The sequence below is a fragment of the Rhamphochromis sp. 'chilingali' genome, assembly GCF_963969265.1.
Source record: "Rhamphochromis sp. 'chilingali' genome assembly, chromosome: 14".
Taxonomy (NCBI): Eukaryota; Metazoa; Chordata; class Actinopteri; order Cichliformes; family Cichlidae; genus Rhamphochromis; species Rhamphochromis sp. 'chilingali'.
The window spans coordinates 32,224,284-32,247,609 of NC_137941.1; the positions used below are offsets into that span (position 1 = coordinate 32,224,284).

Consider the following 23,326-nt stretch of genomic DNA (forward strand, 5'->3'; position numbering starts at 1 on the left):
TTCTTCCAAAGCCATCCAATGGGCCGGATTAGGGTCTGTCCCGGGCCCATTCTGGCCCACGGGCCTTCTGTTTGACACCCCTGCTCTAAAAAGACCACTGTGGTCCATGAGTTATATTTTTATGTTGTTTCATTTTCAATCGTAACCGCTCCGCTCTGTATGTAAAGCTACGGGAAGTCGATTCAGCCACCGAGTGAGTCATCGTCTCTTATAGGCGATCTGTGAGTCGTGTGTACAGCTGCTGTGTGTCTGGTGTGTGGGAGCAGACGCGGGGCGAGGAAGTCCGAAACCTGCAGCTGTCAGGAGCGCAGGATGGCCATGGATAAAGCCGAAAACCCGCCGCTGTAGGAGCGATCGGGCCACCCCCGAGCCGAAAAACAGGCAGGTAAAGTTTATACTTCCCCTCTGTTGCAGAGACCGAGTCGGCAGAGGGCTCACTCCGGTCCCTCCCTGTTAGAAGAAATGTGGCTAAACCCCGATGAAGTTCTGCTCAAAAATGTGCTGAAACTCTGGGTGACCGAGAGGAGCAACGACTTCTTCCTGCTGCAGAGGAGGAGAGGCCACGGCGAGTCCAACAGCAGGATCACAGGTAAACAATAAAACAGTCAGCTACTGGAGCAACAACACCAAACAAAGGGGAGGCCATGCTGCCAGCACAGGCACACACACAGGGAGAGGGACAGGTAAAAGCACGGGTGTGTGGCAGATAAAACAGGTACAAGCATGGACAAAGAATGGCAACAGGCGGGGTCACAGGTAAACAACTGGGTGTCCAAAGAAGGGGTGTGTTCAGGACGGTTCTCTACAAAGAAAGATCAGTGTACACGTAGATCTGTTAAATCAAAGTTCAGCACATGCCTGGATTATAGCAGCCACGAGCAATCAGGAATGCCCCCGAGCCGCATACCTGTAACTCACACCTGCTCAAACTCTGCATCCTCTGAAGGGGACGTTAAACTACACCCACGAAACGTGCGGTTAACTCATGTTTACCACCAGACCACAAACGCATCCATTTAAAACAGAGCACTTGTGTTACATTCGGACAAAGACAAATGCCTCACAAGACTCTCACAAATCGCACGAACTGCGATCTGTGAGAGTCTTGTGCACGAACTTGTGAATCAGACTTAACCTGTCAAACAGTGAAAGGACAGAAAAGAAACTGGGGCAAACAAACAAACTGATTCTGATGTATGATTCTTTCTTACGTGATTTATTTTTTTTTTTATCCGAGCATTTGCTAAATGTCTTTGCTATAAAACATAAAACACACGTTTGTTTCAGTGTTTGTCAGTATTGTACAGATCACAGTTGGATAACCCATTTCCTGCTATTCCTGGCGCAGTATTCTTTGAATTCTTGTGGTGACAATAACCATAAACATCACAAGAGCATTGTTGGCTGTTTTTAAAATTTCTTTTTTTATTGGACTTGTGTTCTAACCTGTTATGAAAAATTCCCCAAACAAAAGCCAGCTGAATTTGAACTCTGACCTATCACTGTAATTTCCTGTAGGAAACAGGCTTTGTTATGCTGTAGGGTCCTATTGTGTTAGCTGTTACAGAGGTGGCATCGTGCTGCTGTGACACTGCTGTCCTTTCTATTCTTTAGTGATTTTTCTATAAATTTCTGACCCCACACTTGTTGCAGCGGCTGCAGCTTGGCCTGTTTTCTGCCTCCTCCGTCTGGTTTCCTCTGTGTGTGTATTGCGTCTGTGTAACAGGCTTTGCAGGCGCACTGGACGCTTTTTTTTTTTTACATTAGTTGATGTTAATTACATTAAAGCGAGCATGTGCCTCATCCACTGTCTCCTTTTTACGATCTGTCTTCTTGCTTGTGGAGCTCTTCTCATAAAACGGAATAAGTGGGACTTCCTGGCTGGAGTTTACTTTGTGTTTGTTCCTGCTGTTCCCATAGAGAGAAGACAGAGGGTCAAAGGGTCAAGTCCTGCTCTCACGTCGTTTACCATTAACTAATTCAGGAACTGTAGAAAAAAAGCCACGCGGCAGAGTCTGTTTAGTGGCTCAGATTGGATTTGCTTCATGTTTCCACCTATTAATTAAATAGAAAGGCGAGTTGTGCATGTGGTCTCAGAACTCAGCTGTACAAACGCACTCTTCTGCTCTTATCACCGGTGACTACACTCTTCCAGCTGGATTTCTGAGAAGGGCTGGGTAACATCTGCAGCTGATCAGCCCGTTCACATGTTTCTATTTCAAACTAATGCCTCTCTCGTGTTGTTTTTAGTGTTTCCTCATCCGATCAGCGAGCCTCAGTTCACCACTCCAGCCTGAGCACAAGAAAATGATGTCCCGTTTATTAATTTTGATGCATTCAAGAGCAGACAGAGATCACGGCGTCGTGGATGTGAAAGCAGACGTCTGTTTTGCTTTGCTGCGAGCCTCCTAAAGGTCGCCTGCAGTCATCATGTCTCCACAGCAGTATTCCCCTACAATGTGACCGTTAGCAGAGAGAGGCAATGATTCACCGTGGCTCCGTTTTATTTTCTGGAAGCTTCACCAGTGTAAACCCCGTCTGGGTTTGTGGTGACAGATGGATAGTTTTGTGTTGCCAGGCTGCCGGATTTGCAGCTTCAGGCAGGTCAAGTTTGAAGCTAAGATGTGGTTTACATTTGGCTGATCGTCAGAGCTGTCTGCTGGAAAAGACTTATCTTTATATTTCTACCCCCTCATCTGCTGAGCGTTTCACCAATATGGGCTCTAAAGGGCTCATGAGCTGATGTGCGGCCTGAATTTGATTATTATTAATCAATTAACATAAAAACAACATCGTTTCTGAATGTTTCTCATGTCCATTGAAATACTTTGTGGATTTATGACTCTCTTTGGCACAGTCATGAGGCCTCATGGCAGGTTTTACAGGCTGACAAGCCTGAAGTTGTTGAACTATACTGAACCTCTTATAAGCAAGCATGCGAGTTCCTTTTCTGTTCATGCAGATTTGTTTTTGTGTCTGCGTGTGTGTACCAAACCAGAGAAGACACTGCTAAACACAGAGATAGAGATCTGGTTGCCCTCATCTTTTTCAGTCATAGCTTTGAAAAGCAGGGCTGTGCTCAGCTCGGGTGGGCTGATCTCACTTATAATGGCGTCTTTGAAAGATAAAAATTCTTTAATAGATTAAAGCAAAGCTGGGTTGTAAAACGTGAAAGTACCTTAAGGGGAAAAGTCCCAAACTTTGTCTTCTAATAAACCTTTTAAAAGTATTAGAGAAAAGTTAGACTAAGGGGCTTTGGGGTACTATGAGCCAGACATATTGGATTTGATGGCTGTGTTGACCTATTACAAATGAAATGCATCCATTTGGTCCTAGTTGCTGAAAGTGTCATTTTTAATGTCGACTGTCCTTAGTTGACTATGGTTAAGTGCGCCTGCAGGCCTGCAGAGAGGATGTGGCTACACAGCTCTGTGCGTATCTTATCACGATCAATACTTTGCATTAGTCCCTGTATCCAGAGGTTTTGTGCGATTTCCATACGTGTTATTTTGGTTATAGTATTCTAAATGGGTTTGATAGCCATCAGTGTGGGTTGTTGAAAATGTGAAACCTTAAGGAACCTATTTTTTTTATTATGTTTCAAACTCTTATGATGGGTGTGGTACTGCTCATGAAGCAATTCAAACTTATAACCCAGTTTTTCATACAAACCAGGTTCTGTGAGTCTTTATTTTTATTGCATTGTCATTATCTATTTTCAAATTGAAGAATGTGTGTAGCTACTCTCTAAGACCTCTGGAGTTCTCTTAGGTCATTTGCTATGTTTATAATGGCGATTAAGCTATCACTTTCTTATTTATCATAATGATTTTATTGTTTTCTACTCTTTCAAAGTTTGATGGACTTCTTGATTTCAAGTCAGAATATTGTCTGCCTCAGTGTGTGCTTTTTGCACAGAGGAAATACAGAATAAAAGTGGCACCAAGAGTGTAGTTATTTGGAGAGCATGATGCAGATTAGCTATGGTTCAGGAAGATGAAAACCTGATGACAGTAGCCCTATTGAGACCCGATGAAAGCTTCAGGCAGGACGTGGAACCATGTGTGCCTGGTCTGTTTCTATTTGCCTGACGACTGCAATGCACGGAGTCATTCAAATTTATGAGGGTTCGGGGCTCAATTTTAGCTTCAAGAACATCTGTGGAGTTGATTGCAACTGTGGAGATGCAGATTTCCTGCCGGATTTTGGTATTAAAACTGAACTGAGCAACTGTTTCAGTCGTCTGCTGAAGAGATGGGTGGATATTACATGCCTGATTACATTCGAAGTCCCTCTGTTTTTAAATGAGACTCATCAAAACCGTAATAAGGTTGGCTTCGACCTCTCTGCTGTGCTGGATGTGTCTTAAGTGGTAGTTTTTGCTGCTCTATTTGTCTCTTTATTGTGATTATGCCTTTGAGGGAAGCTAATCTGCATGCTGCCTGAAAAGTTTCCATTGGAACCAACTACGGTTTCCTCATCATCTGAGCCATATTTTATAATAGGCAAACACGTGTAGTGCTTCTCATAGACAGCAGACATGATAGGCTTTATGATAACTCATCTAAAGCATACTAGCGGAATTAAAATCAACAAAATATTGGAGTTAAAAGCAGTACCAGAATTTAAAAATATGCAGTGCATGCAGTAATGTGCAAATGTTTTAAACCGTCCCTCATTTCTTCATATTTTTCTAGAAAAATGAGAAATGGGTGGAGTGATCATTGAAACACATGGGAACACAGTATATAAGGTAAAAACAGAGTTTGTACACATGCAACTCTTCGATAGACTTTCTTGAATTTTCTTTAAGTAGTCTTCAAAGCTCTTCTTTAGACGTTGGCTGCCTTTTGTTCAGTTCTCTGCTTCAATAATGTTGAGGTCCAGACTGTGGGGAGGCCCATTGTGTGTTTTTCTGCACACTGCACTGTCAGTGTGTTCGGGATCATCGTCATGCTGATAATGAAGCTCTTGGCAGTCAGTTTTTTTTCCAGATTGATGCTTTCAAACTTTAAGTTGGTTCTTTGCCAAGTTGTTTGTCACGTGTATACACAACATTTGTTCATCCTTTGTGTTAAATGCCCTTTTTGCATTTGAATGATTAATCCATAAGGTCAGCATTAAACGGATTAAGAAACAAGCAAAAAAAAACCCAAAACAAAACAACTTCCCTCCTGAAAAGGGTCAGGCAGAATGACTGGACTGAAAATAAGTTAAAAGCAGCAAATATCCAAAGAAAAACTTTAAAAGACCTTTAGAAAGCTTTGAGAACTATTGCTCAAGAAGAACATTTTTAAGAAAGAGGGGTGGCTCAAGACTTCTACACCATGCTGTACAAGCAGAGCAAGTGCAGGCACATTACTAAAAGGCTGTGCAAACATATAGGTCATTTGATGGCTTTTGAAAGACTCCATGGGAAAAGGCATTAATTGCTCTGGTGCTAATACTGAACTGACAGAAGTTGGCCAAAAAAGATGAAAATGCTACATTTTCATCATTAATATTACCAATGTTAATGATTATCAAGAAATAAAAAAATAAAACCCTTTGTAATTCTAAAATAAAACAAAAATATAAATTAAAGGAAAGTGGATGGAGTGAAATCATGCGATGGAAAACCGTCAGTTAGGCTTATTGTGTATCCTGAAATTGGACACTGAAAAGTCCCTGCCATATGCAGTGAGTGTAATCTGAGATAAAGACCAGAGATGTATAAAACTCACCAGTCTTGTCCTCTTGGTGTTGGAAACAGCCTCTCTGGATGTTTCCAGTTTCTCCTTCTGTCATGCAGAAGTGAAATATTGCTGTCTGTTCGAGAGCTCTTCAACCCCGTCTCACTCCGCTGACAGGGAGACTGAAGAGTGGCATTAGTACACTTGTGAGATTGTGTTTTTCTGGTTGTTGTAGTTGAGGTTTATGTGATATTCAGTGATTATTTAAGCAATAGATGTGTTAGATCTTCTCAGCGTGTATGTGTCCATCACCTGCTGCTTCACTGCTGTGAGAGTTTAAAAGGCTGCAGACAGTATTTGAGCTCTTTCGCTATTTCTTATGTCCACTGATGGCTACTTTGGGGTTCATTATGGCTGCAGCAGGTTGCAGTATTTTTGCTAAATAATTCAGAGATAAGAACAAAATATTAACACTCACCAGGAAATGACTTTTCACACGGCAGAATTCCCACTGATTACTGATTGTCTGTGCTTTGCCATCTCTGCAGGGCTCCTGGTGGGGGCGCTTGACAATGTTCTGGACTCCACTGCCAGGGTCACTCCCTTTCGCATCCTCCTCCAAGTTCCCGGCTCCCAGGTCAGCTGGATCATTGCCAGTGGTGAGCTGAACCCTTATGCCTTTTTTTTTGTTTTGTTTTCATCTGTGTGCCTGTTGTGATCTGCAGCCTTGGGAGATTCCTGCATACTCGGTTGCCTTACCTTGACTCATTTGACCGGCCGGAGATGTTAAATTCTCTCATTCTTTGCTTTCATCAGGAGCTGCCATAGAAGAGGTGAACAAGCACTGGGACTGGCTGCTCCACAACCTGCTTCACTCTCTGTCTGTGTTTGAGAACAAGGAGGATGTTGCCAGCTTCGTCAAAGGAAAAGTCAAGGTCTGTAAATTGCCGGCATAGTCATAAAAACTCAGAGAGGATGAGTTTTAGATTGAAAGATGTGATTTTCTCAAAGATTTTTAAATGATGTGGTTGTGAGCCCATTTAAAAGTAGGCTGAAGTAATGACTCCAGCTTTTGTCTTCTGCAGGGCCTTATCGCCGAGGAGGTTCAGGGACGCCAGGCGGCCCAGGAGGATGACCCGGGGAAGTTCAGGGAGGCGCTCCGGAAGTTTGAGGTTCACTTTGGCCTCCCCTCGTCAGAGAAACTGGTGACGTACTACTCCTGCTGCTGCTGGAAGGGCCGGGTGCCTCGGCAGGGCTTTCTCTACCTCAGCATCAACCACATGGCCTTCTACTCCTTCCTGCTGGGGAAGGAAGGTCTGTACTCCAAAGTGAGAGCTCTCATTTTCGATCTAAAAGACTGCACTTGTTCATCAAATTGGTAATAACGGTACTCAGACTTTGGCATTTGGAGAAACTCACATTCTCTTTTAACAGTATTAGAAAAGCTTGCTGTGTAAACTATAGTGAGTGCGAGGTGGCTCTAAGCTCATACACTCAGTGGGATTTTATTCTCTTCTTCCTTCCCCCTTCAGTCAAGTTTGTGATTCCCTGGGCAGAGGTAACACGGTTGGAGCGGGTCTCCACCGCTTTAATGCCGGAGGCAATTCGGGTCACCACACGGCAGCGGCAAAGGGAGTTCTCCATGTTCTTGAACCTGGACGAGGCATTCGGAGTCATAGGTCAGCTGGCTGACATTGCCCTGAGGCGGCTGCTGGACAGCAAAGGCCTAGAGCTGGACCGAGTGCTGCAGCAGCCCGCACGCATCACCAAAAGGTCAGTGCCGGTTCAGGTGTGTGCTAACAATACAAACAGACAGTGAGTTTCTTAATGTGAGATTAAGCAACATTAGGAATAAAACAAAGTTATCCACAGAAAGAAGTTCAAACCTTTGCTCACTTCACTCTAATCCTCCCAAAAAGTTAGCAAAGAACTCATGTTGAATACCTGTGGTAAACACTGTTGCTGTACTGCTTTTTTAGTCAGGTCCTTGTAGATTGGGGTGGGCAACTCCAGGCCTCAAGGGCCGCTGTCCTGCAGGTTTTAGATCTCACCCTGGGTCAACACACCTGAATTACACGATTAGTTCGTTACCAAGCCTCTGGAGAACTTCAGGACATGTTGAAGAGGTCATTTAACCATTTGAATCAGCTGTGTTGGATCAAGGACACATCTAAAATCTGCATGATACCAGCCCTCGAGGCCTGGAATTGCCCACCCCTGTTGTAGATCCTTTCAGGCACGAGTCATTCAAATATTGCAATTATGCTTCTCTCATAAGCCTTTGGTGAGTCAGCCTGAAACTCACTACTTCCCTTTTTACACACAGCAGTATTACTATGTAGATTCCTGCCTGTGCTAACCCACTGAGTCAGGAACTCGGTTACTCGCTTCACTCACAGTCTCACTGCTTTGCTAGTCCAGCATGAAGGCTGCTGAGCTCAAAGCATCACAGAGCCCACGCAGATCTGCTCAGTATGATGGAGCAAGCGGAAAATTTAAGCTAACACAGCCTCCCTGACACACCTGCTCGGGATGCTGCAGTATTAACAGTATTACTGAAGAATAAGAAATAAGTAGGTTTTATTGGGTAAAAATAATGGAATTAAAAAGAAAAGTCTGCTTAGGCGTTAACCCTGCCGTTTCACAGCACAAGTTCAGTATCACAGGAACAGTGTGACACAGCTCCACTCCTGTAGCACTGCTGGTGCAGCGGTTTTTGTGGTGGGTGTGTGCATGTGTGTGTTTGTGTGCGTGCATGGCAGGGGGCAGCTTTCCAAAGCAACAACAAACATGGCGACAGAAGTTGTGCCGTGTTCTTTTGTGTATCTGTGTTGTTGTGTTTTTTTGTAATGCAGGCATACACTTTGTTTATTTTTCTAAAAAAAGAAAGAAAGAAACAAAACCCAAACAAACCTCAAAACCATTACAGGAAGTCAGGTTCAAAGCTTTATCTAAAAAAAAAAATGTGATGTGGTGTGTTATCCCGACTGGATAACACACCACATCACAGTAGTTGCTTTATATGTGTGTGTCCATGCATGTGTTTGAAGAAGAAGAGGAGGAAGGAATAGAGCTTGAAAGTACAGAGGGTCCAGAACGGGCAGGATGATGAATAGCAAAAGAGGAACTGAACGTGTGGTGATGAGACTGAAATCACAAGTGGCAGATGAAGGCAGCCAAATTCACAAAGAGAAAAAGAAATGGGACTTCCCATGGACGTTAGTATTAACATACTTCTTTGCTGGGATCCTCTCTTCCTCATTCATAGCCCACTCATAAAAACATCTGCAGTAATTCAGTTTCTATTCTATTTGGACTCTTTCTATATATATTATGAGAGGTCACATAAATCTGCACGCCAGTCGCTGTGCTGTGTTTCACATTTGAATGGTAAAAATGGTAAATGGCCTGTATTTATATAGCGCTTTATTAGTCCCTAAGGACTCCAAAGCGCTTTACATATCCAGTCATCCACACATTCACACACTGGTGATGGCAAGCTACATTGTAGCCACAGCCACCCTGGGGCGCACTGACAGAGGCGAGGCTGCCGGACACTGGCGCCACCGGGCCCTCTGACCACCACCAGTAGGCAACGGGTGAAGTGTCTTGCCCAAGGACACAACGGCCGAGACTGTCCAAGCCGGGGCTCGAACCAGCAACCTTCCGATTACAAGACGAACTCCCAACTCTTGAGCCACGATCGCCCCTAATGCACATGACTAATGCACATGTCTCAGGATGTGAGAAGTAAGCCTCTAAACATCCAAATAACAGGGCAGAATGTTAAAAATGATGCTCGCGCTTTAAACAAATGTAGTGTAAAGTGAAAGGATTGTGTTATAGCATATATACAGACAACGAACAGTTATTGTCTGTTGCATTTTAGTCGTGCTGAGGGGTCTTCTTTTTCAGATGGGAAATAAAAACATTTGGGTCAAAATAGAGGACAAAGAGCTGTGTTTAAAATTGAATTGATCTCCTCAGGGCACAACCAGCCTGTCTCTTGGCAGTTTAGAGGTTGGAGGCAGAAACTCACTTCAAATCTGTTTTGCATCTTCAAGAAGAAAGCCTACGTTTCTGCGAAAGGAGTTAAAAAGCAAAAATAGATTTCTTGCTTTTGCGAAAGGGTGACCAGACATCCCTGAAATACAACGCAAGCGCTCTCACCGCAGCTCTGAGGTCGGTTTGTTTTACCGACCAGATGGAGGTGCTTGTCACTGAAGCGTGGAAGTGTAAGACGACTCTCCTACAGACACATGTTCGATAGACCTGCTTCACACCAACATCTTTAACGTGGAAGAGCACAGTCGAATTTGAATTTCGGATTTTCTTTAATCCACACAGGGTCAAAAGTACACAGACAGCCTCTAACATACGTGGCGCTGAAGGTTCTACAATGTCTTTTAACTTCACAAGGCTGAAGCCTATTAATTTCTCATTGGTGAAGTCACTATTGACAAGTTATTCAAGCTTGACCGAAACTTGCAGCTGCCCACATGGACAAGCCAAATGAATTCTGGGGAAAGTTTTGTGGTCAAATGAGACAAAGATTGAGCTATTTGGCCACAGAAAATGTGTTTGTGCCACCACATGTGGAGCATGGTGGTGGTAGCATCATTCACTGGGGCTGTTGTTGCTACCCGTGGTCCTTGTGCACAAGGTGGATAGAATAATGCAGAAGGAGGACTTCCTCCCAATTATTTAACTTCAACAGCTAGACGGTTGAAACTTGGACACAGTTTAGTGTTGAAGTATGACAGTGATACCTAACATGCATCAAAACTGGTTTTTGAACTGACGCAGTGGGCTAACGTTAATTTCGATGCTTCAGGAATGGGTTTCCTGGCCTGTCCAGTCATTACACTCTGCAAAAAGAACAGTTCAAAGAAATCATTAAAATTACAACCACATTCATGATGAGTATATTTAAAATTCTGGCCTCAACTGTTCTGTTATATTTATGTACAGAGCCTTAAGTGATGTGATTTGTCATGTCTGTCATTGGTAAATGCAGCTTAAATAGAAAACATGAAGAGCATTTGCACTGGGAAAGGATAAACGGTGAGGAAACAAGGGCGCTTCTCTTGTCTTGGAAAATTATAGGGTGGGATTGAAAGCTCTGCAATAAACTCTGCCGAGCAGCACTGCACTTAAGTGTTCTATTCTTGCACTGCAGTCGATTATCACGCACATAGCAAGGCCGTGCTACAGCTCCTCTTTGTCTTCGTTTAATGTGACGTTGACACAGTCGTGCATCATTGAGCGCAGCGCGTTTGTTCAGTGTTGAGCGTCACTGTTGCTGTTGCCGTTCACTGGCACAGCTTCTGTACTCCATTTCAAACAGCTGATACGGTTTTGGTATTTTGGAAGCTGTTAATATACAAGTTTAAGGGCTTTAAGGACCAGAGCTTTATTCTGTAGAGATTTATCTGTTTGCCAGAAATGTGAAGATTTGATTTCCCAGCCAGACTAAGAACTGTTTATATGTCCCTGTGTGTAGTTTTAGTGAAAGTGAATGAGACGTAAATATTTTTTGTCCTTTTGGACCCGTTTCCTCACTGACTGAAGTTTTTGTAATGTCATTTGCTTTTGCTTTCACTCCCCCACCTGTCTCAAACTGCCTCATTGTCTGACTCTTTCTCTAACGATCTCCCCCTCCCAGGATCCTAGAGGAGCAGGCTATTAGGGAATATGTTCTGGCTCTGTTTCGACTCCCACGGAGTGAAAACCTCTATGAGGTGGCCTCCTGTTCAGTTTGGACACCACACGCCCGCTGCCACACAGCCGGGACTCTCTACACCACCGACAGTTATCTGTGTTTCTCCAGCCGAGAGGAAGGCAACCTCATCCTGCTCATACCCCTCTCAGAGGTACAGTACTTGCCATTTAGCACATTATTAGAGCTATTACATACTTCCCTCCCTGACATTTATAACTGTGGCCTGCAGATGGCTCTCATAAAGTACAAAAGTTCAAGTTAAATCTTTAAGTGTCTCATAAAACAATAAACATAATGGACAGCAATCCAGGTTAAAATGCATTGTAAATGCAGCCATGTGGCTAATTAAAAGACTGCAGGTGTCTACAGGAGGTGACAGAAGGCCCAAAAACCTTTGGTCCCATGTCATGTGACAGTTAGTCGTGACTACCTGAACATAAATGCACTTGTTAATGAAAAGTCTGGCTTCATCTTTGCTGTCCCTATAAGACAGCTTTCACAGGGAGTCTTTGTTTATTCTGTCTGCCGTGGTTAACCGGTAACATGTGGACTGATTTCATGTGGTTGATCACGTGGCGCCCTGCAGAAGGAAATGAAAACACACTGTATACACTTTGTTAGCTCTGTCAGGAATGTAAAGGAAGTGGCTTTAGTAGCACTTGTCTCTTTGACACAAATTAACAGCCAGATTGCAAACTGTAAAAAAAACATGAAGGGGAAAAAGACAAACTTTAAGCATTTTGGGGGAATTCAGTCTTTTAGATCCTAGTTTGTAATAAAGTCTTTGCAGTTCATTGTGAAAGGAAGAGCGTATCAATTCAATTCAATTCAATTTTATTTATATAGCGCCAAATCACAACAAAAGTCGCCTCAAGGCGCTTCATAGATACAGAGAAAAACCCAACAATCATATGACCCCCTATGAGCAAGCACTTTGGCGACAGTGGGAAGGAAAAACTCCCTTTTAACAGGAAGAAACCTCCGGCAGAACCAGGCTCAGGGAGGGGCGGGGCCATCTGCTGCGACCGGTTGGGATGAGAATTAGCCGGTGGTTCAATCTGTTCAGTCATTCATACTTTCTAATCCTGTGTTTTCTATTGAAGCATTGTCTTTCACAAACCTAACCTACCCCTCTGCTCCTCCTGATTCTGCATACTTCGTACGTGGCTGCAGTGTTGTTAGTAATTTCAGCCTCTTGGATTCCCACTTTTGAAGATGTTTCTCTTCTTTCGATTCCAGCTTGAGCAGCAGGAGCCAGTCTGCATTCCTGCTCTGTTTTTGCACAAAGAACAACTGTGTGTGTGTTATGATGCGTTACCACTTCTTTTGGCCATTTTTGTCACCAGGTTTTGTCCATAGAGAAAGCAGACAGCACCAGCGCGCTGCCCAACCCTGTCATAGTGAGTATTCGGACTAAAAAGGCCTTCCAGCTGATTGAGCTGAACGACAGAGACGAGCTGGTTGAGAACATGAACTCCAGACTTCGAGCGCTGCAGTGGAAACGGTCCATGTTCCGCAGCAGGAAAGAGGGCAAGAGGAGCGTGGTGAGTGGGATGTTTAATTGGGTGGGACCTGCCATTTATACGGATAATGGAAAATGAAACAATGCAACAACACAACAGAAAGAACTAGTCAGTAATGTTCAGTACACTGGGTTGTTACCAAAATCATAAAGACAAACGGTTGCTAGAAGCACTTTATGATGTTCTCTCTAATCAAAGTTAAAATGCCATATGTGGAACTGGAAACATTTCCTGTATGACGGCTAAGGGAAGTACTGCAAGCACTGTTCAGCTCTAATTTCAAAGGGATCCAGTCAGAGAAATATTGTTTGTAATTACTGACGTTTCTTTTGTTCCTCACATTTTCCACAGAGCTCCCCAACACCTTACTACACCTTCTATTATGACACTGGGTACTCTGATGAAGAAGAGATAGAGGAGCATGTCCTGCGCAACACTGTCAACAGTGAAGCTCTCATGACGGCCTTCCACCAAAATCAACCAGGAACCAACAGCAACAAGGTGGGAGGAGTCTGAGACACTGTTCATCTAAACCTGTAACTTGATATATAAATAACCAATCGAATGAATTCAGAGTCACTTCAGATCTGATTTAAAAGGCTCGTCTCTCCCTAAGAGTTAGAAAAGAACAATATCCATCAGCTGAATGTAGTAAGTCAGGATCAGGAAATGTGTGTATTTGTGTCAGAGCACGAATCAGGTGAAGGAGCGGCTGTGGGAGGATCATTTCTCTGAGTTCGGACGTGGCGTCCACATGTTTCGCACAGAGAAGATCCAAAAGCTTGTGGCCATGGGGATACCAGAGTCACTGCGAGGGGAGCTGTGGATGATATTTTCAGGTATATAAATATATATGTGTATACAGTTGTGGTAATAAGTTTACATAGCCTGGAAGAAGTTATGCTTTTTTGTTTGTTTTGTCCATTTTTCAGAAATAATGATAATACAAAAACGTTACTTTCACTCACGGTCAGTAGTTGGGTTAAATCATTTATGCACAGCTCTGTTTTCCCTTTTTAAATCATAAAGACAACAGAAACAAGACCCTGATCAAAAGTTTACATACCCTGGAAGTTTTGGCTTGATAGCATAGGACCACGCAGATAGCATCAATATCACTGAGCTACTGTAAAGAGAACAGGAAGTAGAGGCATTTTGCATTTTGTATGGACAGCTTTATCATCTGAGAAAATAAAGTACCTCATCCATAACTACCACAAAAGACTTCAAACTGTCATCAATGTTAGAGGAGGGAAAACACTATAAGAACTATTTCAAATATCTTAATAACAGACCGCTGCACACGGTCTGTGCTGCACAAGTGAAGCATCGTGTTGGTTCAAGGAGGCCATGCACTCTTCTGATACCCATCAACACGTCAAATTAGCAGAAGTTAATTAGGCTGTTTTAGCCTGCACGCAATTGTGGCACATCTGCAAAACTGGAACATATTTCCTACATGCTATGTGAAAATTGGGGTGTGTATACATATACATACCCCAATGTTTCAATTTTTGTATTGAAAATTATGCAGTTTAATGTGTCATTGTACTCTGAAATAAAAGAAATCATGGAATTAATTTATTGACCAAAATGTAATCTAAACTTTTGACTCATCAAAGTCGCCACCTTTGGCAGATATAACTGCCGTGGTGTTCTTTCTACAACAGGAATATTGTTCAGAAAGTTCCTCTCATATCTGTCGCAGATGTTCTCATTGATGTGCGGCACTTGTAGGTTGCTTTGCTTCCCCTCTTGTGTCCAGTTCATCCCAAACCAGCTCGATGGGGTTTAAGTGCTGTCTGCTCCATGTTTTCAAGCTTATCATCTTGTACTTTTTACCAGAGGTAATTCTGGCCTAGCTTGGACTCATGTTTTGGGTCATTATCTTGCTTTCGGATGAACCCCTGCCCAACTAGGCTCATACCAGAGGGTATTGCATGGCGCTGCAGAACGCTGTGGTTAATTATGAGCGATACACTGATGTATCTGCTGAGTAAAAACACAGATGTGGTAGGCCAGCACACACAAAACAAGAAGACACACTTTGAGATTAAATCTAAGTCTCACTGTGGTCCTGGCCCCAGCAGGCAATGAATCACTGTAAGGGTCCCCACAAGTATGGAATTACAGGTGTGTGTGTGTCTGTGTTTAAACCCAACCTGGGCTTCACATCCTCTTCTCTGCATCTGTTGTTCCTCAGGCAATGGCACTCTTTCAGTCAGTCAGATTTTATTTTGGTGTGTGGTCTGTTCCTCTGCTCATTCTCACTTCCTTTTATCCAAACATAGTTCCTGTGTGCCGCAAAGAATAACTAAAAATGAAACCAATCGAAGGTAAAAGGCACAGGTGTGCAGAATAATTTTAACCTGGGATTTTTCTTATAGCATATATATATATCGTTGGGGAACAAAACTGGGTAGCAGGTCATTCTCCATTCTCTAATTCCTGTGTGGTTTGTGCAGATGCATCCTCTGACCTAGGGTCCCATGAGGGCTACTACGCCAGCTTGGTGCAGAAATCAATGGGCCATAACAACCTGGCCACAGAGGAGATCGAACGGGACCTGCACCGCTCACTGCCAGACCATCCCGCTTTCCAAAACCCAACGGGCATTGCTGCACTCAGGCGCGTCCTCACTGCGTATGCTCACCGCAACCCAAAGATCGGATACTGTCAGGTAAGCAGCAGTATTAGTCATTTTTGTAATGGTGGCACTTATAGTGTAATACTAGAACCACTCATGTGATTCAAGTGTTCATCCTGACTTTAAGATGCATGTGTGAATTTTGCTTTCTCTCTCACTAGTCTATGAACATCCTGGCATCGGTGCTGCTGCTGTATGCTAAAGAGGAAGATGCCTTCTGGCTGCTGGTGGCCGTGTGTGAAAGAATGCTGCCCGACTACTTCAATCGCAGGGTCATAGGTAAAGAGCCCAGAAGCTTTATTTGCTTGCAGCCACGCTTTTAAAAAAAGCACATAAGTGGTTACTGTGTTGCTGCTGTTACTGTGGTGCATGTACCGTTTCTGAGACAGGCTTTCAGAATCCGGTTGTTCAGTGATGACGCGACGAATCCTACTTCCGGGTCTAAAGTAGTCTGCGTTTAATATGGCTTTTGTGTTGTTAACATGTTTAATGTTATGTATTTTCTTCTATTTGATCTCAAAAAGCTCCTAAAACAGTCAGTGATCACTGTTGACCTCCCTCGGCTTTTATTACCGCTAATCATTTATTTAAGCTCAGTTTTTAAAACCTTAGGATGTAACTACAGCCCAGCCCATGCAGCAGTATATGAATGACTAACCTCGTATTGTGGATGGATTATCTCAGTTGTTCTCCTGGCTGAAGTTTGGTCCTTTTACAGCATCCTGCCATGCGATTACATTTGTTCCTGACCACCGAGAACACTCACGGTAACTTTTATCGAGTGGAAAAAAAGTTAGCTTGTTTATGTTATGCTAACATAGCTGTGTCGCTAGCGGTCACGTAGCACATCATTATATACCAGCTAGCCCAACTTCAGTAACCCTACAAACGTCACTGCTGTTTAGTTTTCTGTCTTCATTTATGCTGGAAGTGATAGCAGAGCTGTACGTTTTAATTTGTTTCCAAAACCCTGCAGTCAGGGCATGCTATATTGTATTTAGATAGAAGCTAGCGAGCTAACTCCCTGCTAACTTCTAACTCCGTTAAATGTCATAAATTCCGTTTTCATGGATGCCTGGATGTTAAACTCAATTGTTACACCTGGTAGAGCAGAACGCTGATCATTTTATTAAAGATGAAAGACTTTAGACAGTTTTTCAACTCTCAGTAATCCCATAGTGATCGTTTGATATATGGACCTGCAGCGGAGTTTAGACCCAGACACGGCTAGTGACGTCAGACTGAACAACCGGATAGGCATTATTTCCTGTGTTTGCAAAGGTGTTTATTTTTGCCCTGCGTGTTGCATTTGTAGCAATTTCCTTTTCCTTTTAATGTCCACATGTTTGTGGGCGTCACTTATTTTTGAAAGAACAGTGATTGTGGTCTGAGACTCTGTAGAAGCATAGATTCACAACATTACTTAAAAAAAAAAATTAAAGTAAACAGTTTCCACGTTTCAAAAGAGGCAAAAAATCCCCACAAAAACCATTGATATATTTATTCTGGCAACAACCTGCCTCTAGTTAAAACACGGAAACCACATTAACATTACTTATCTTTACAGAACACAGCAGCTATTTAGCAAAGAGAAGTAAAGCCTTACTATAAAAATCTTTTGTGGAACTGCAGAATAGCACAGACTGAATAGCATGTTTATGCTGCCATCTAGTGGTCAGAATGATGAAAAAGCCATATATTAAGGAAAAATGGGCATCAAACAGGTCAGACTTATGAGAATCATAACACGTCTTGAATATATTTAACTTGGAGAAAAATTTGGACAGGCTTACATCCAAGGCCGTTCTTTGCCCCAACACTGTCTGACTCCACCGCCCTCTCCTGCAGGCGCTCAGGTGGACCAGTCTGTGTTCGAGGAGCTCATCAGGGAGCGTCTGCCAGAGCTGGCTGAACAGATTCCAGACCTTTCCACCCTCTCCTCTGTGTCCCTGTCTTGGTTCCTCACCCTGTTCCTGAGCGTCCTGCCGTTCCACAGCGCCGTCTGCGTGGTCGACTGCTTCTTCTTCCACGGAATCAAAGCCATCTTCCAGCTTGGTCTGGCTGTGCTGGAGGCCAATGCTGCGGAGCTTTCGTCCAGCACAGATGACGGGCAGGCGCTTATGATTCTCACAGGGTAGGTTTGCAGCTTGCTGGTAAAGCAAAACTCAAAGCATTGTGCCACTGATTGACATGAATGCTTTGTGCTTTTGTCTGCATTGTATGGTTTATAATTGTATGTGCACGGGTGGAATTTAACACCTCGTTGGCTTTCCTATGATTCCCAGTTTTCTGGACCAGGTTGGAAATGTAGAGTGCCCCGGTTTTCCGTCCTCCTCGCCTGCTGCAGAGGAAACTAGCTGCAGTGTCGCTAAGAGGCACACAAACATCACTGACCTCATCAATGACTCCTATATCGTAAGAGATGCACATTTTTTGCCTGATATTTGCCTTAAATAATTAGTTTGTGCACATTGTGCACCAGCTCCTTTACTTGTTTTCTTTCGCTTCCTTTTGTTAGATAAGTGAGCTTTTCACCTCTGGCTTATTCAACTACATTTTCGCCCTTCTTCATAATCCTCATTTAGTCATCACAGTTCATGAGATATCTTTCATGCTGTGCTCTCTGACCTCAGAAATTCGGAGACCTGACAGTGCGGCAGATTGAGCAGCTCCGCTGTCGGCACAGAATCCAGGTGCTCCAGGCACACGAAGACACCACCAAAGAAAATGCGGTGAGAAGACTGACACAGAATCTCAAACATCTTTAAAGCTGCTCAAAAGAAGCTTGAAGGACACAACAGTATTACACATACCCAGCTCTCAGCTGTTTACAATGCTCCCTTTTTTTTATGCGCCTTTACAGTTGAGACTGGTGTCGCCAGATGTTTCCATCCCTGCAGAGAACTTGGCCGACATCTACGATCTCTTCAAGGTTATTTTCCTTCCTTGCTGGCAGACTAATTGATGTGCGAAAGAGACCTTAAATCATTTTGTTTTCCTCTGTCCTCCTCCTCCCTGCAGACGGAGCACTTCATCACTCTGTACTGGGGGGACAGCAGCGCGGCGGCGGCGGCAGAGGCAGCAGCGTGGCACTACTGTGACTCGAATCGCTCCTTTATAGAACGGCAGTATCGGCTGGACCGACCTCAGTTTAAAAGCCTGTACGGGCTGCTGGTGCCGTGGCCCGATGTCTCCAACCAGCACACCGACACGCTGGCCAACCGCACCTTCACCCTCCTGGACCAGGACTGCGACAACCTGGTCACCTTTAGAGACTTTGCCAGCTGGCTGGGTAGGTAGAGGGAGGACAGGCGGGGAAATGGAAAATGCATAAAGCTGAAATAAAAAGAAGTTTCACTTTGCTCTGTCTCCTCATGTTTTTTCTGTTTTTTTTTCCAGACACGCTGTACTTTGGGGAGCTGAATGAGAAAATAAGGCTGCTTTACTGCCTTCACATCCCTCCAGGTTATTCATTATGTGAATACGATGACGAGTTATTGAGCTCTACTCTCATGTCGGCGATTTATTGATTCCTTTTGCGTTTGTTCGCATCTGCAGCTCTGACAGAAACTGAAGATGACCCCTCGGTTATGAAGAGCCCCCTGCTGTCCACAAACAGACCTCTCTATGTTAATCTGCCCCCTCGTCAGTGCAAACACGCTCCCTCGTCACGTTATTGCACTTATCAGGGGGATTTACTTGTGAGGCTGAAGAACTCTCTCTCTTGTTGTTTTAGGTGATGACAGTGAAGTGACAGATTACCAGGATCAGCTGAAGCAGATGCTCCAGGATCTGGCCACAGAGAAGGAGAAAGATGTGGAGAAGCCTCTGCCTCTCATGAACCAGGTATAGGAGTCGCATGCTCTCACCTTTCTTGTGTAAATTCAGAGTTTTGTTGTTTTTTGTTTTTTTTTAGATGTATGAAAAAAGTCAGATTTCTGACAAAAAGTCAAGACAAAAATATGTATTCTGCGTTAAATAATCAGACAAACATGCAGAAGTTTGTTGATTAACTCTCTTTGTTCCTTCTTGTGCAGTCGGAGTTCATCCAGTTCTGTAAAACGCTCTACAGCATGTTCCACCCGGAGGAGAACGAGCTCTTCCAGGCTATCGCCACAGTCACCAGTCTCGTGCTGCAGATCGGCGAGGTCGGCCATCGCGGTAAAATCGCCGGATCAGAGGCCAACAGCCAGGAGGGCTTGACGGCGGCGGGCGGGGTTGACGCCCGCAGAGGCAGCAGGAGTTCGGCGACAGCGGACAACGAGTGGACGGTGAGCTACGCTCAGATCCTGGCCTCACTGCTCACGGAGCAGGCGCTGGTGAACTTCTTCGAGAAGCCTCTGGATTTGTCGGCCAAGATCACACAAGCCAAGGAGAGTCAGTATCAACAGCGGGCGGGTTTGCTCACTCTGCAGCGAGCGAGCAGCTGACTCGAACGTGAACAGCAGGCTGCGAGCTGCAGCAGTGTCGTGTGATGCTGAAGAGCCTTAATGTAACCTGTGATATTTGTCGTGCTGATAACACGACTGCTGGGTTTCTTTCTAAGCCCTCAAACTGCTCTGACCTCTGACTGAGGACAGAAAGATGTTTTCTGTGAACATTTTTGAGAAGAAAAATGTTCCGGCCAATTCCAGTGGTTGACTCACTGGATCCGGGCATACGATTTTTCATTTAGTCCATTCTGGGCCATGGGAAACTTTACTTATTACCTTCTTGTGTCACCAAAAGGATGCCTGCAGCTCAGCTGTGTTTCAGTCCAATGATTTGTCACCACTTTGTTGTGTTTTAAAGTGTTTACTGGCTGTGAAGATAACGCTCTACGCTTCGTCTCACTCACTTTCTCATCAGAAATCTGCCTTATTTAAGTTTTACCTGTAAACCTTGCGATCAATGATTCAGCATTAAGGACAAATCTAGCATATGTACGGATAGTGTTTTTTTTTTAATGACTAATTTTATTACTTCTATTTCGTTAACATTAAATGTTTTCGAACACACGCTCTCTGATTAAAGATATTTTTGAAAGCTTTTTCAGAATACTGGAAAAATAAATCAGCGTTTAATGAAAGCAGGAAAAAAGATGACACATTTTAAATAAAAATGTTGGAGGAAAATCACTTCTGTTTTCACTTCTTATTAAGCAAAATTAGACTGGCAGCAGCAGGATTCACATCATTGTTCAGCCTCAGACTTTTATTTATTTTTTTAAAATGTTTTCAGTGTTGGGAGATTATTGGTTCACTGCCGTGCTTTGCCTTTCACCCAATAGTGCTGGATTTTTTATAACTACAAAAATGTTTATCAGCCCATAAAAATAAATCCAAGTTTTCTTTGATCTTTACTCATTTTTCTCAGCTCCTCAGTCCTCCTGCCTGTGACCAGGACTCGAGTCGTTTTTACCCTCGATGTATGAAAGACGCGTGACACAGCTGGAACATACAAACCAAGAAGCTATTGCTTTGTATTCATACATCTTGAGTTTTTAATATGATCAACAGACTGATGATCAAGCTTTCAGCTCCAAGGTGAAGTGTGTAGGATTTAAAAAACACAAACAAACTGTGAAATGAAATGAGCTCTGCTATTAACACATCCTCATCTGAGATAATAAACCACAGCTGTAATAGGCAATAAGGAAACAATGGACATGATGAAGCTGTAACCACACAAATATTTAATCTAAAATTCCTGCTCCAAAGCAAACACGTCTCATTTAGTCATTTCCCCGTTTCCTCCCCCGTCTTTTCGGCCTGCCACCTCCTCAGAGGGGAGGGATTAATGCAAGGGGAGGAAGTGAGGAAAAGAATGAAGGATGTAAGAACCGATAATTGAGAAGGGCTCGTGTCTAGACTGTTTTGTATTTGGCTCGGGGAACTTCTACCGTTCGACTGGTGCAGTGAAAAGAGTTTTTAGCAGTGATCTAATGAAAGAGTCTGAAATGAAGAGGAGGAGGCAGAGCGGTGCAGGAACTTGGTGTGCTTTATTAGCTACTGATTGAAGGTAGAGGACGTGCTTTAGCCAGGACCTAAATAATCGGGAGAAACAAAACACACATTTTACTAGTGGCCAGCCTTCGTTATAAAGGAGGGAAAACTGAGGCTTGGCGCAGAGAGCTTCTCATGATTTCATCATGGAGGAGGTAGATGGTGACTTACTCCTTTCTAACGTTCATATTTTCTCTACATGGACTCTCCGTTAAAAGGGTTACATGAAACTTTTCGAGCCCGTTGTGTTTCAGAGAAAATACGTTGGACAAAAAAATGATAAATAACGTAAATGAAATGTTTGAAATGTACAAAATCAAAGGGCCAGTTTGTGTGTTAGCCTCGCTTTTCCAGGACAGGAACAGAGTAGTTAAAACAATCTAACACGTTGTCATTCGTAGTAGGCACATTATGTATAATCAGATCTATTTATATGGGTCATGGCATGAAGCTAATATCACATCCACAGGGAGCGGGGGCAGCAGCATATTAATGATGACAGACTCCACGAGAATCACAATACAAGTAAAATACAAGTACAGACACTACAAGCTACACATTGCACTAAGCCACAGCTGTGATCACAGGAAGACCGATGAGTTTGCCCTGTGGATGCATCGCGCCCACTACGGAGGGACCGTGGGCGGGCTCTGTCTTTAGATTGCTTCAACGTAGTTGGCTGGCAGCATGCCGGTCTTGCCGGTACGCTGAACAGTACCGTACATCCAGCCTTCGTCGATGGACTGCACGTTGACGATGACGTCGCCGTCCTTGAAGGACACCTCGTCACTGTCGGCTGCGGTGTAGTCATACATGGCACGCACGGTTTTCTGAAGGAAAGAGATGGACACACTTGACAAACAAGCAGAAATTTTAAATTCAGCTTCTTTTCTTCAGGCCATAAAATAATGTAACTGATGTACTAAAATAATGATAATCCCACTGAACGTTTCAAACCTGCTTTACCTGACCACACCAAGCATCACCTGTAGCATCACTCCCCACAGGAGAAAAGTTAAACCATGTAAAGCGAATGGAGTGTATGTACAATATAAATATATGTTACTAACCCCGGTAGTAGAGGGGTGTGAGGGAATGGAAGAGACTGTGGTCTGCTGGGTGGCCACTGAAGATGACCTCTGCTGCAGCTCCACGGTCTTCACAGTAGCATGCTGGTAGCCTGAAGATGTTAAAATAACAAACAGATTAAGTAGAGGGGAAATTATTCTTCACTCTCAAGTGTATTTGTTGCTGTTTAGTCTGATGAGGGTTACCAATAGAGGAGGTCATGAAGCCATTGCTGTAGAGGGACATGTGGTGGTCAGCATCCTGGGACACCTCAGACTTCTCATCAGCCACGCCGCTCAAAGCGCTGGTGGAGCGGGAGTGCTCCTTGCTGCGACGCTGAGCTTGTACTGTCAGAACAGCATTAAGACATTATTTCAAATGCGTATTATTTATTTAACTATCAGTGACACACCTGCTTCACACACGAGAAGCAATACATAATCCTTTGCCAGTCACTTAGCTTCCCTGACATTTAATGATAACTTTGAATAAATCCATCGGGAGCATAACTAAAGCTTTGGCTCTCTGAATCGATCCTCTAGAATTTCAATCACCTGACATCATGTGCAGACTCCTGGACTGGATGTTGTCCTCAGCGGGGTCGTAGTCAAACACAGAGCCGGGGTTTGTGCGCCACACACGCAGATCTGAGGAGATGAATAGATCAGCCGATAACAGTCCGTATTACAGTTTTGCTTCAGGTATGTCTC

The 23,326-nt window shown here is 43.7% G+C and overlaps 2 protein-coding genes across 20 annotated transcripts in view; one reads left to right on the plus strand and one right to left on the minus strand.

The window, feature by feature from the left end:
• Positions 1–222: 222 nt before the first annotated feature.
• On the plus strand, positions 223–20,891 carry tbc1d8 (TBC1 domain family member 8). 2 transcript variants are annotated; one of them, XM_080902719.1, is made up of 20 exons: positions 224–589; positions 6,221–6,331; positions 6,489–6,607; positions 6,758–6,986; positions 7,205–7,445; positions 11,338–11,545; positions 12,741–12,938; positions 13,269–13,418; positions 13,606–13,756; positions 15,383–15,597; positions 15,726–15,843; positions 17,413–17,698; positions 17,850–17,979; positions 18,198–18,296; positions 18,428–18,496; positions 18,586–18,856; positions 18,964–19,029; positions 19,123–19,209; positions 19,301–19,410; positions 19,602–20,891. In XM_080902719.1, exons 1-20 carry the CDS (start codon positions 463–465, stop codon positions 19,992–19,994), a joined length of 3,378 nt encoding a protein of 1,125 aa, XP_080758845.1. In that variant the 5' UTR covers positions 224–462; the 3' UTR covers positions 19,995–20,891. The 2 variants fall into 2 exon arrangements, with proteins under 2 accessions (XP_080758846.1, XP_080758845.1); XM_080902720.1 differs by lacking the exon at positions 19,123–19,209 and having other exon boundaries at positions 223–589.
• Positions 20,892–21,022: 131 nt separating this feature from the next.
• The window catches only part of neb (nebulin), a 63,094-nt gene continuing 60,790 nt past the window's right edge, over positions 21,023–23,326 (minus strand). For all 18 annotated transcript variants that reach the window (XM_080902201.1, XM_080902194.1, XM_080902204.1 and 15 more), the window contains 4 exons: positions 23,171–23,263; positions 22,823–22,963; positions 22,619–22,728; positions 21,023–22,378 (listed from right to left, as the gene is read on the minus strand). In XM_080902201.1, the coding sequence (XP_080758327.1) occupies positions 22,205–22,378; positions 22,619–22,728; positions 22,823–22,963; positions 23,171–23,263 (518 nt within the window). In that variant the 3' untranslated portion in view covers positions 21,023–22,204. The remainder of the gene's footprint in view (positions 22,379–22,618; positions 22,729–22,822; positions 22,964–23,170; positions 23,264–23,326) is intronic.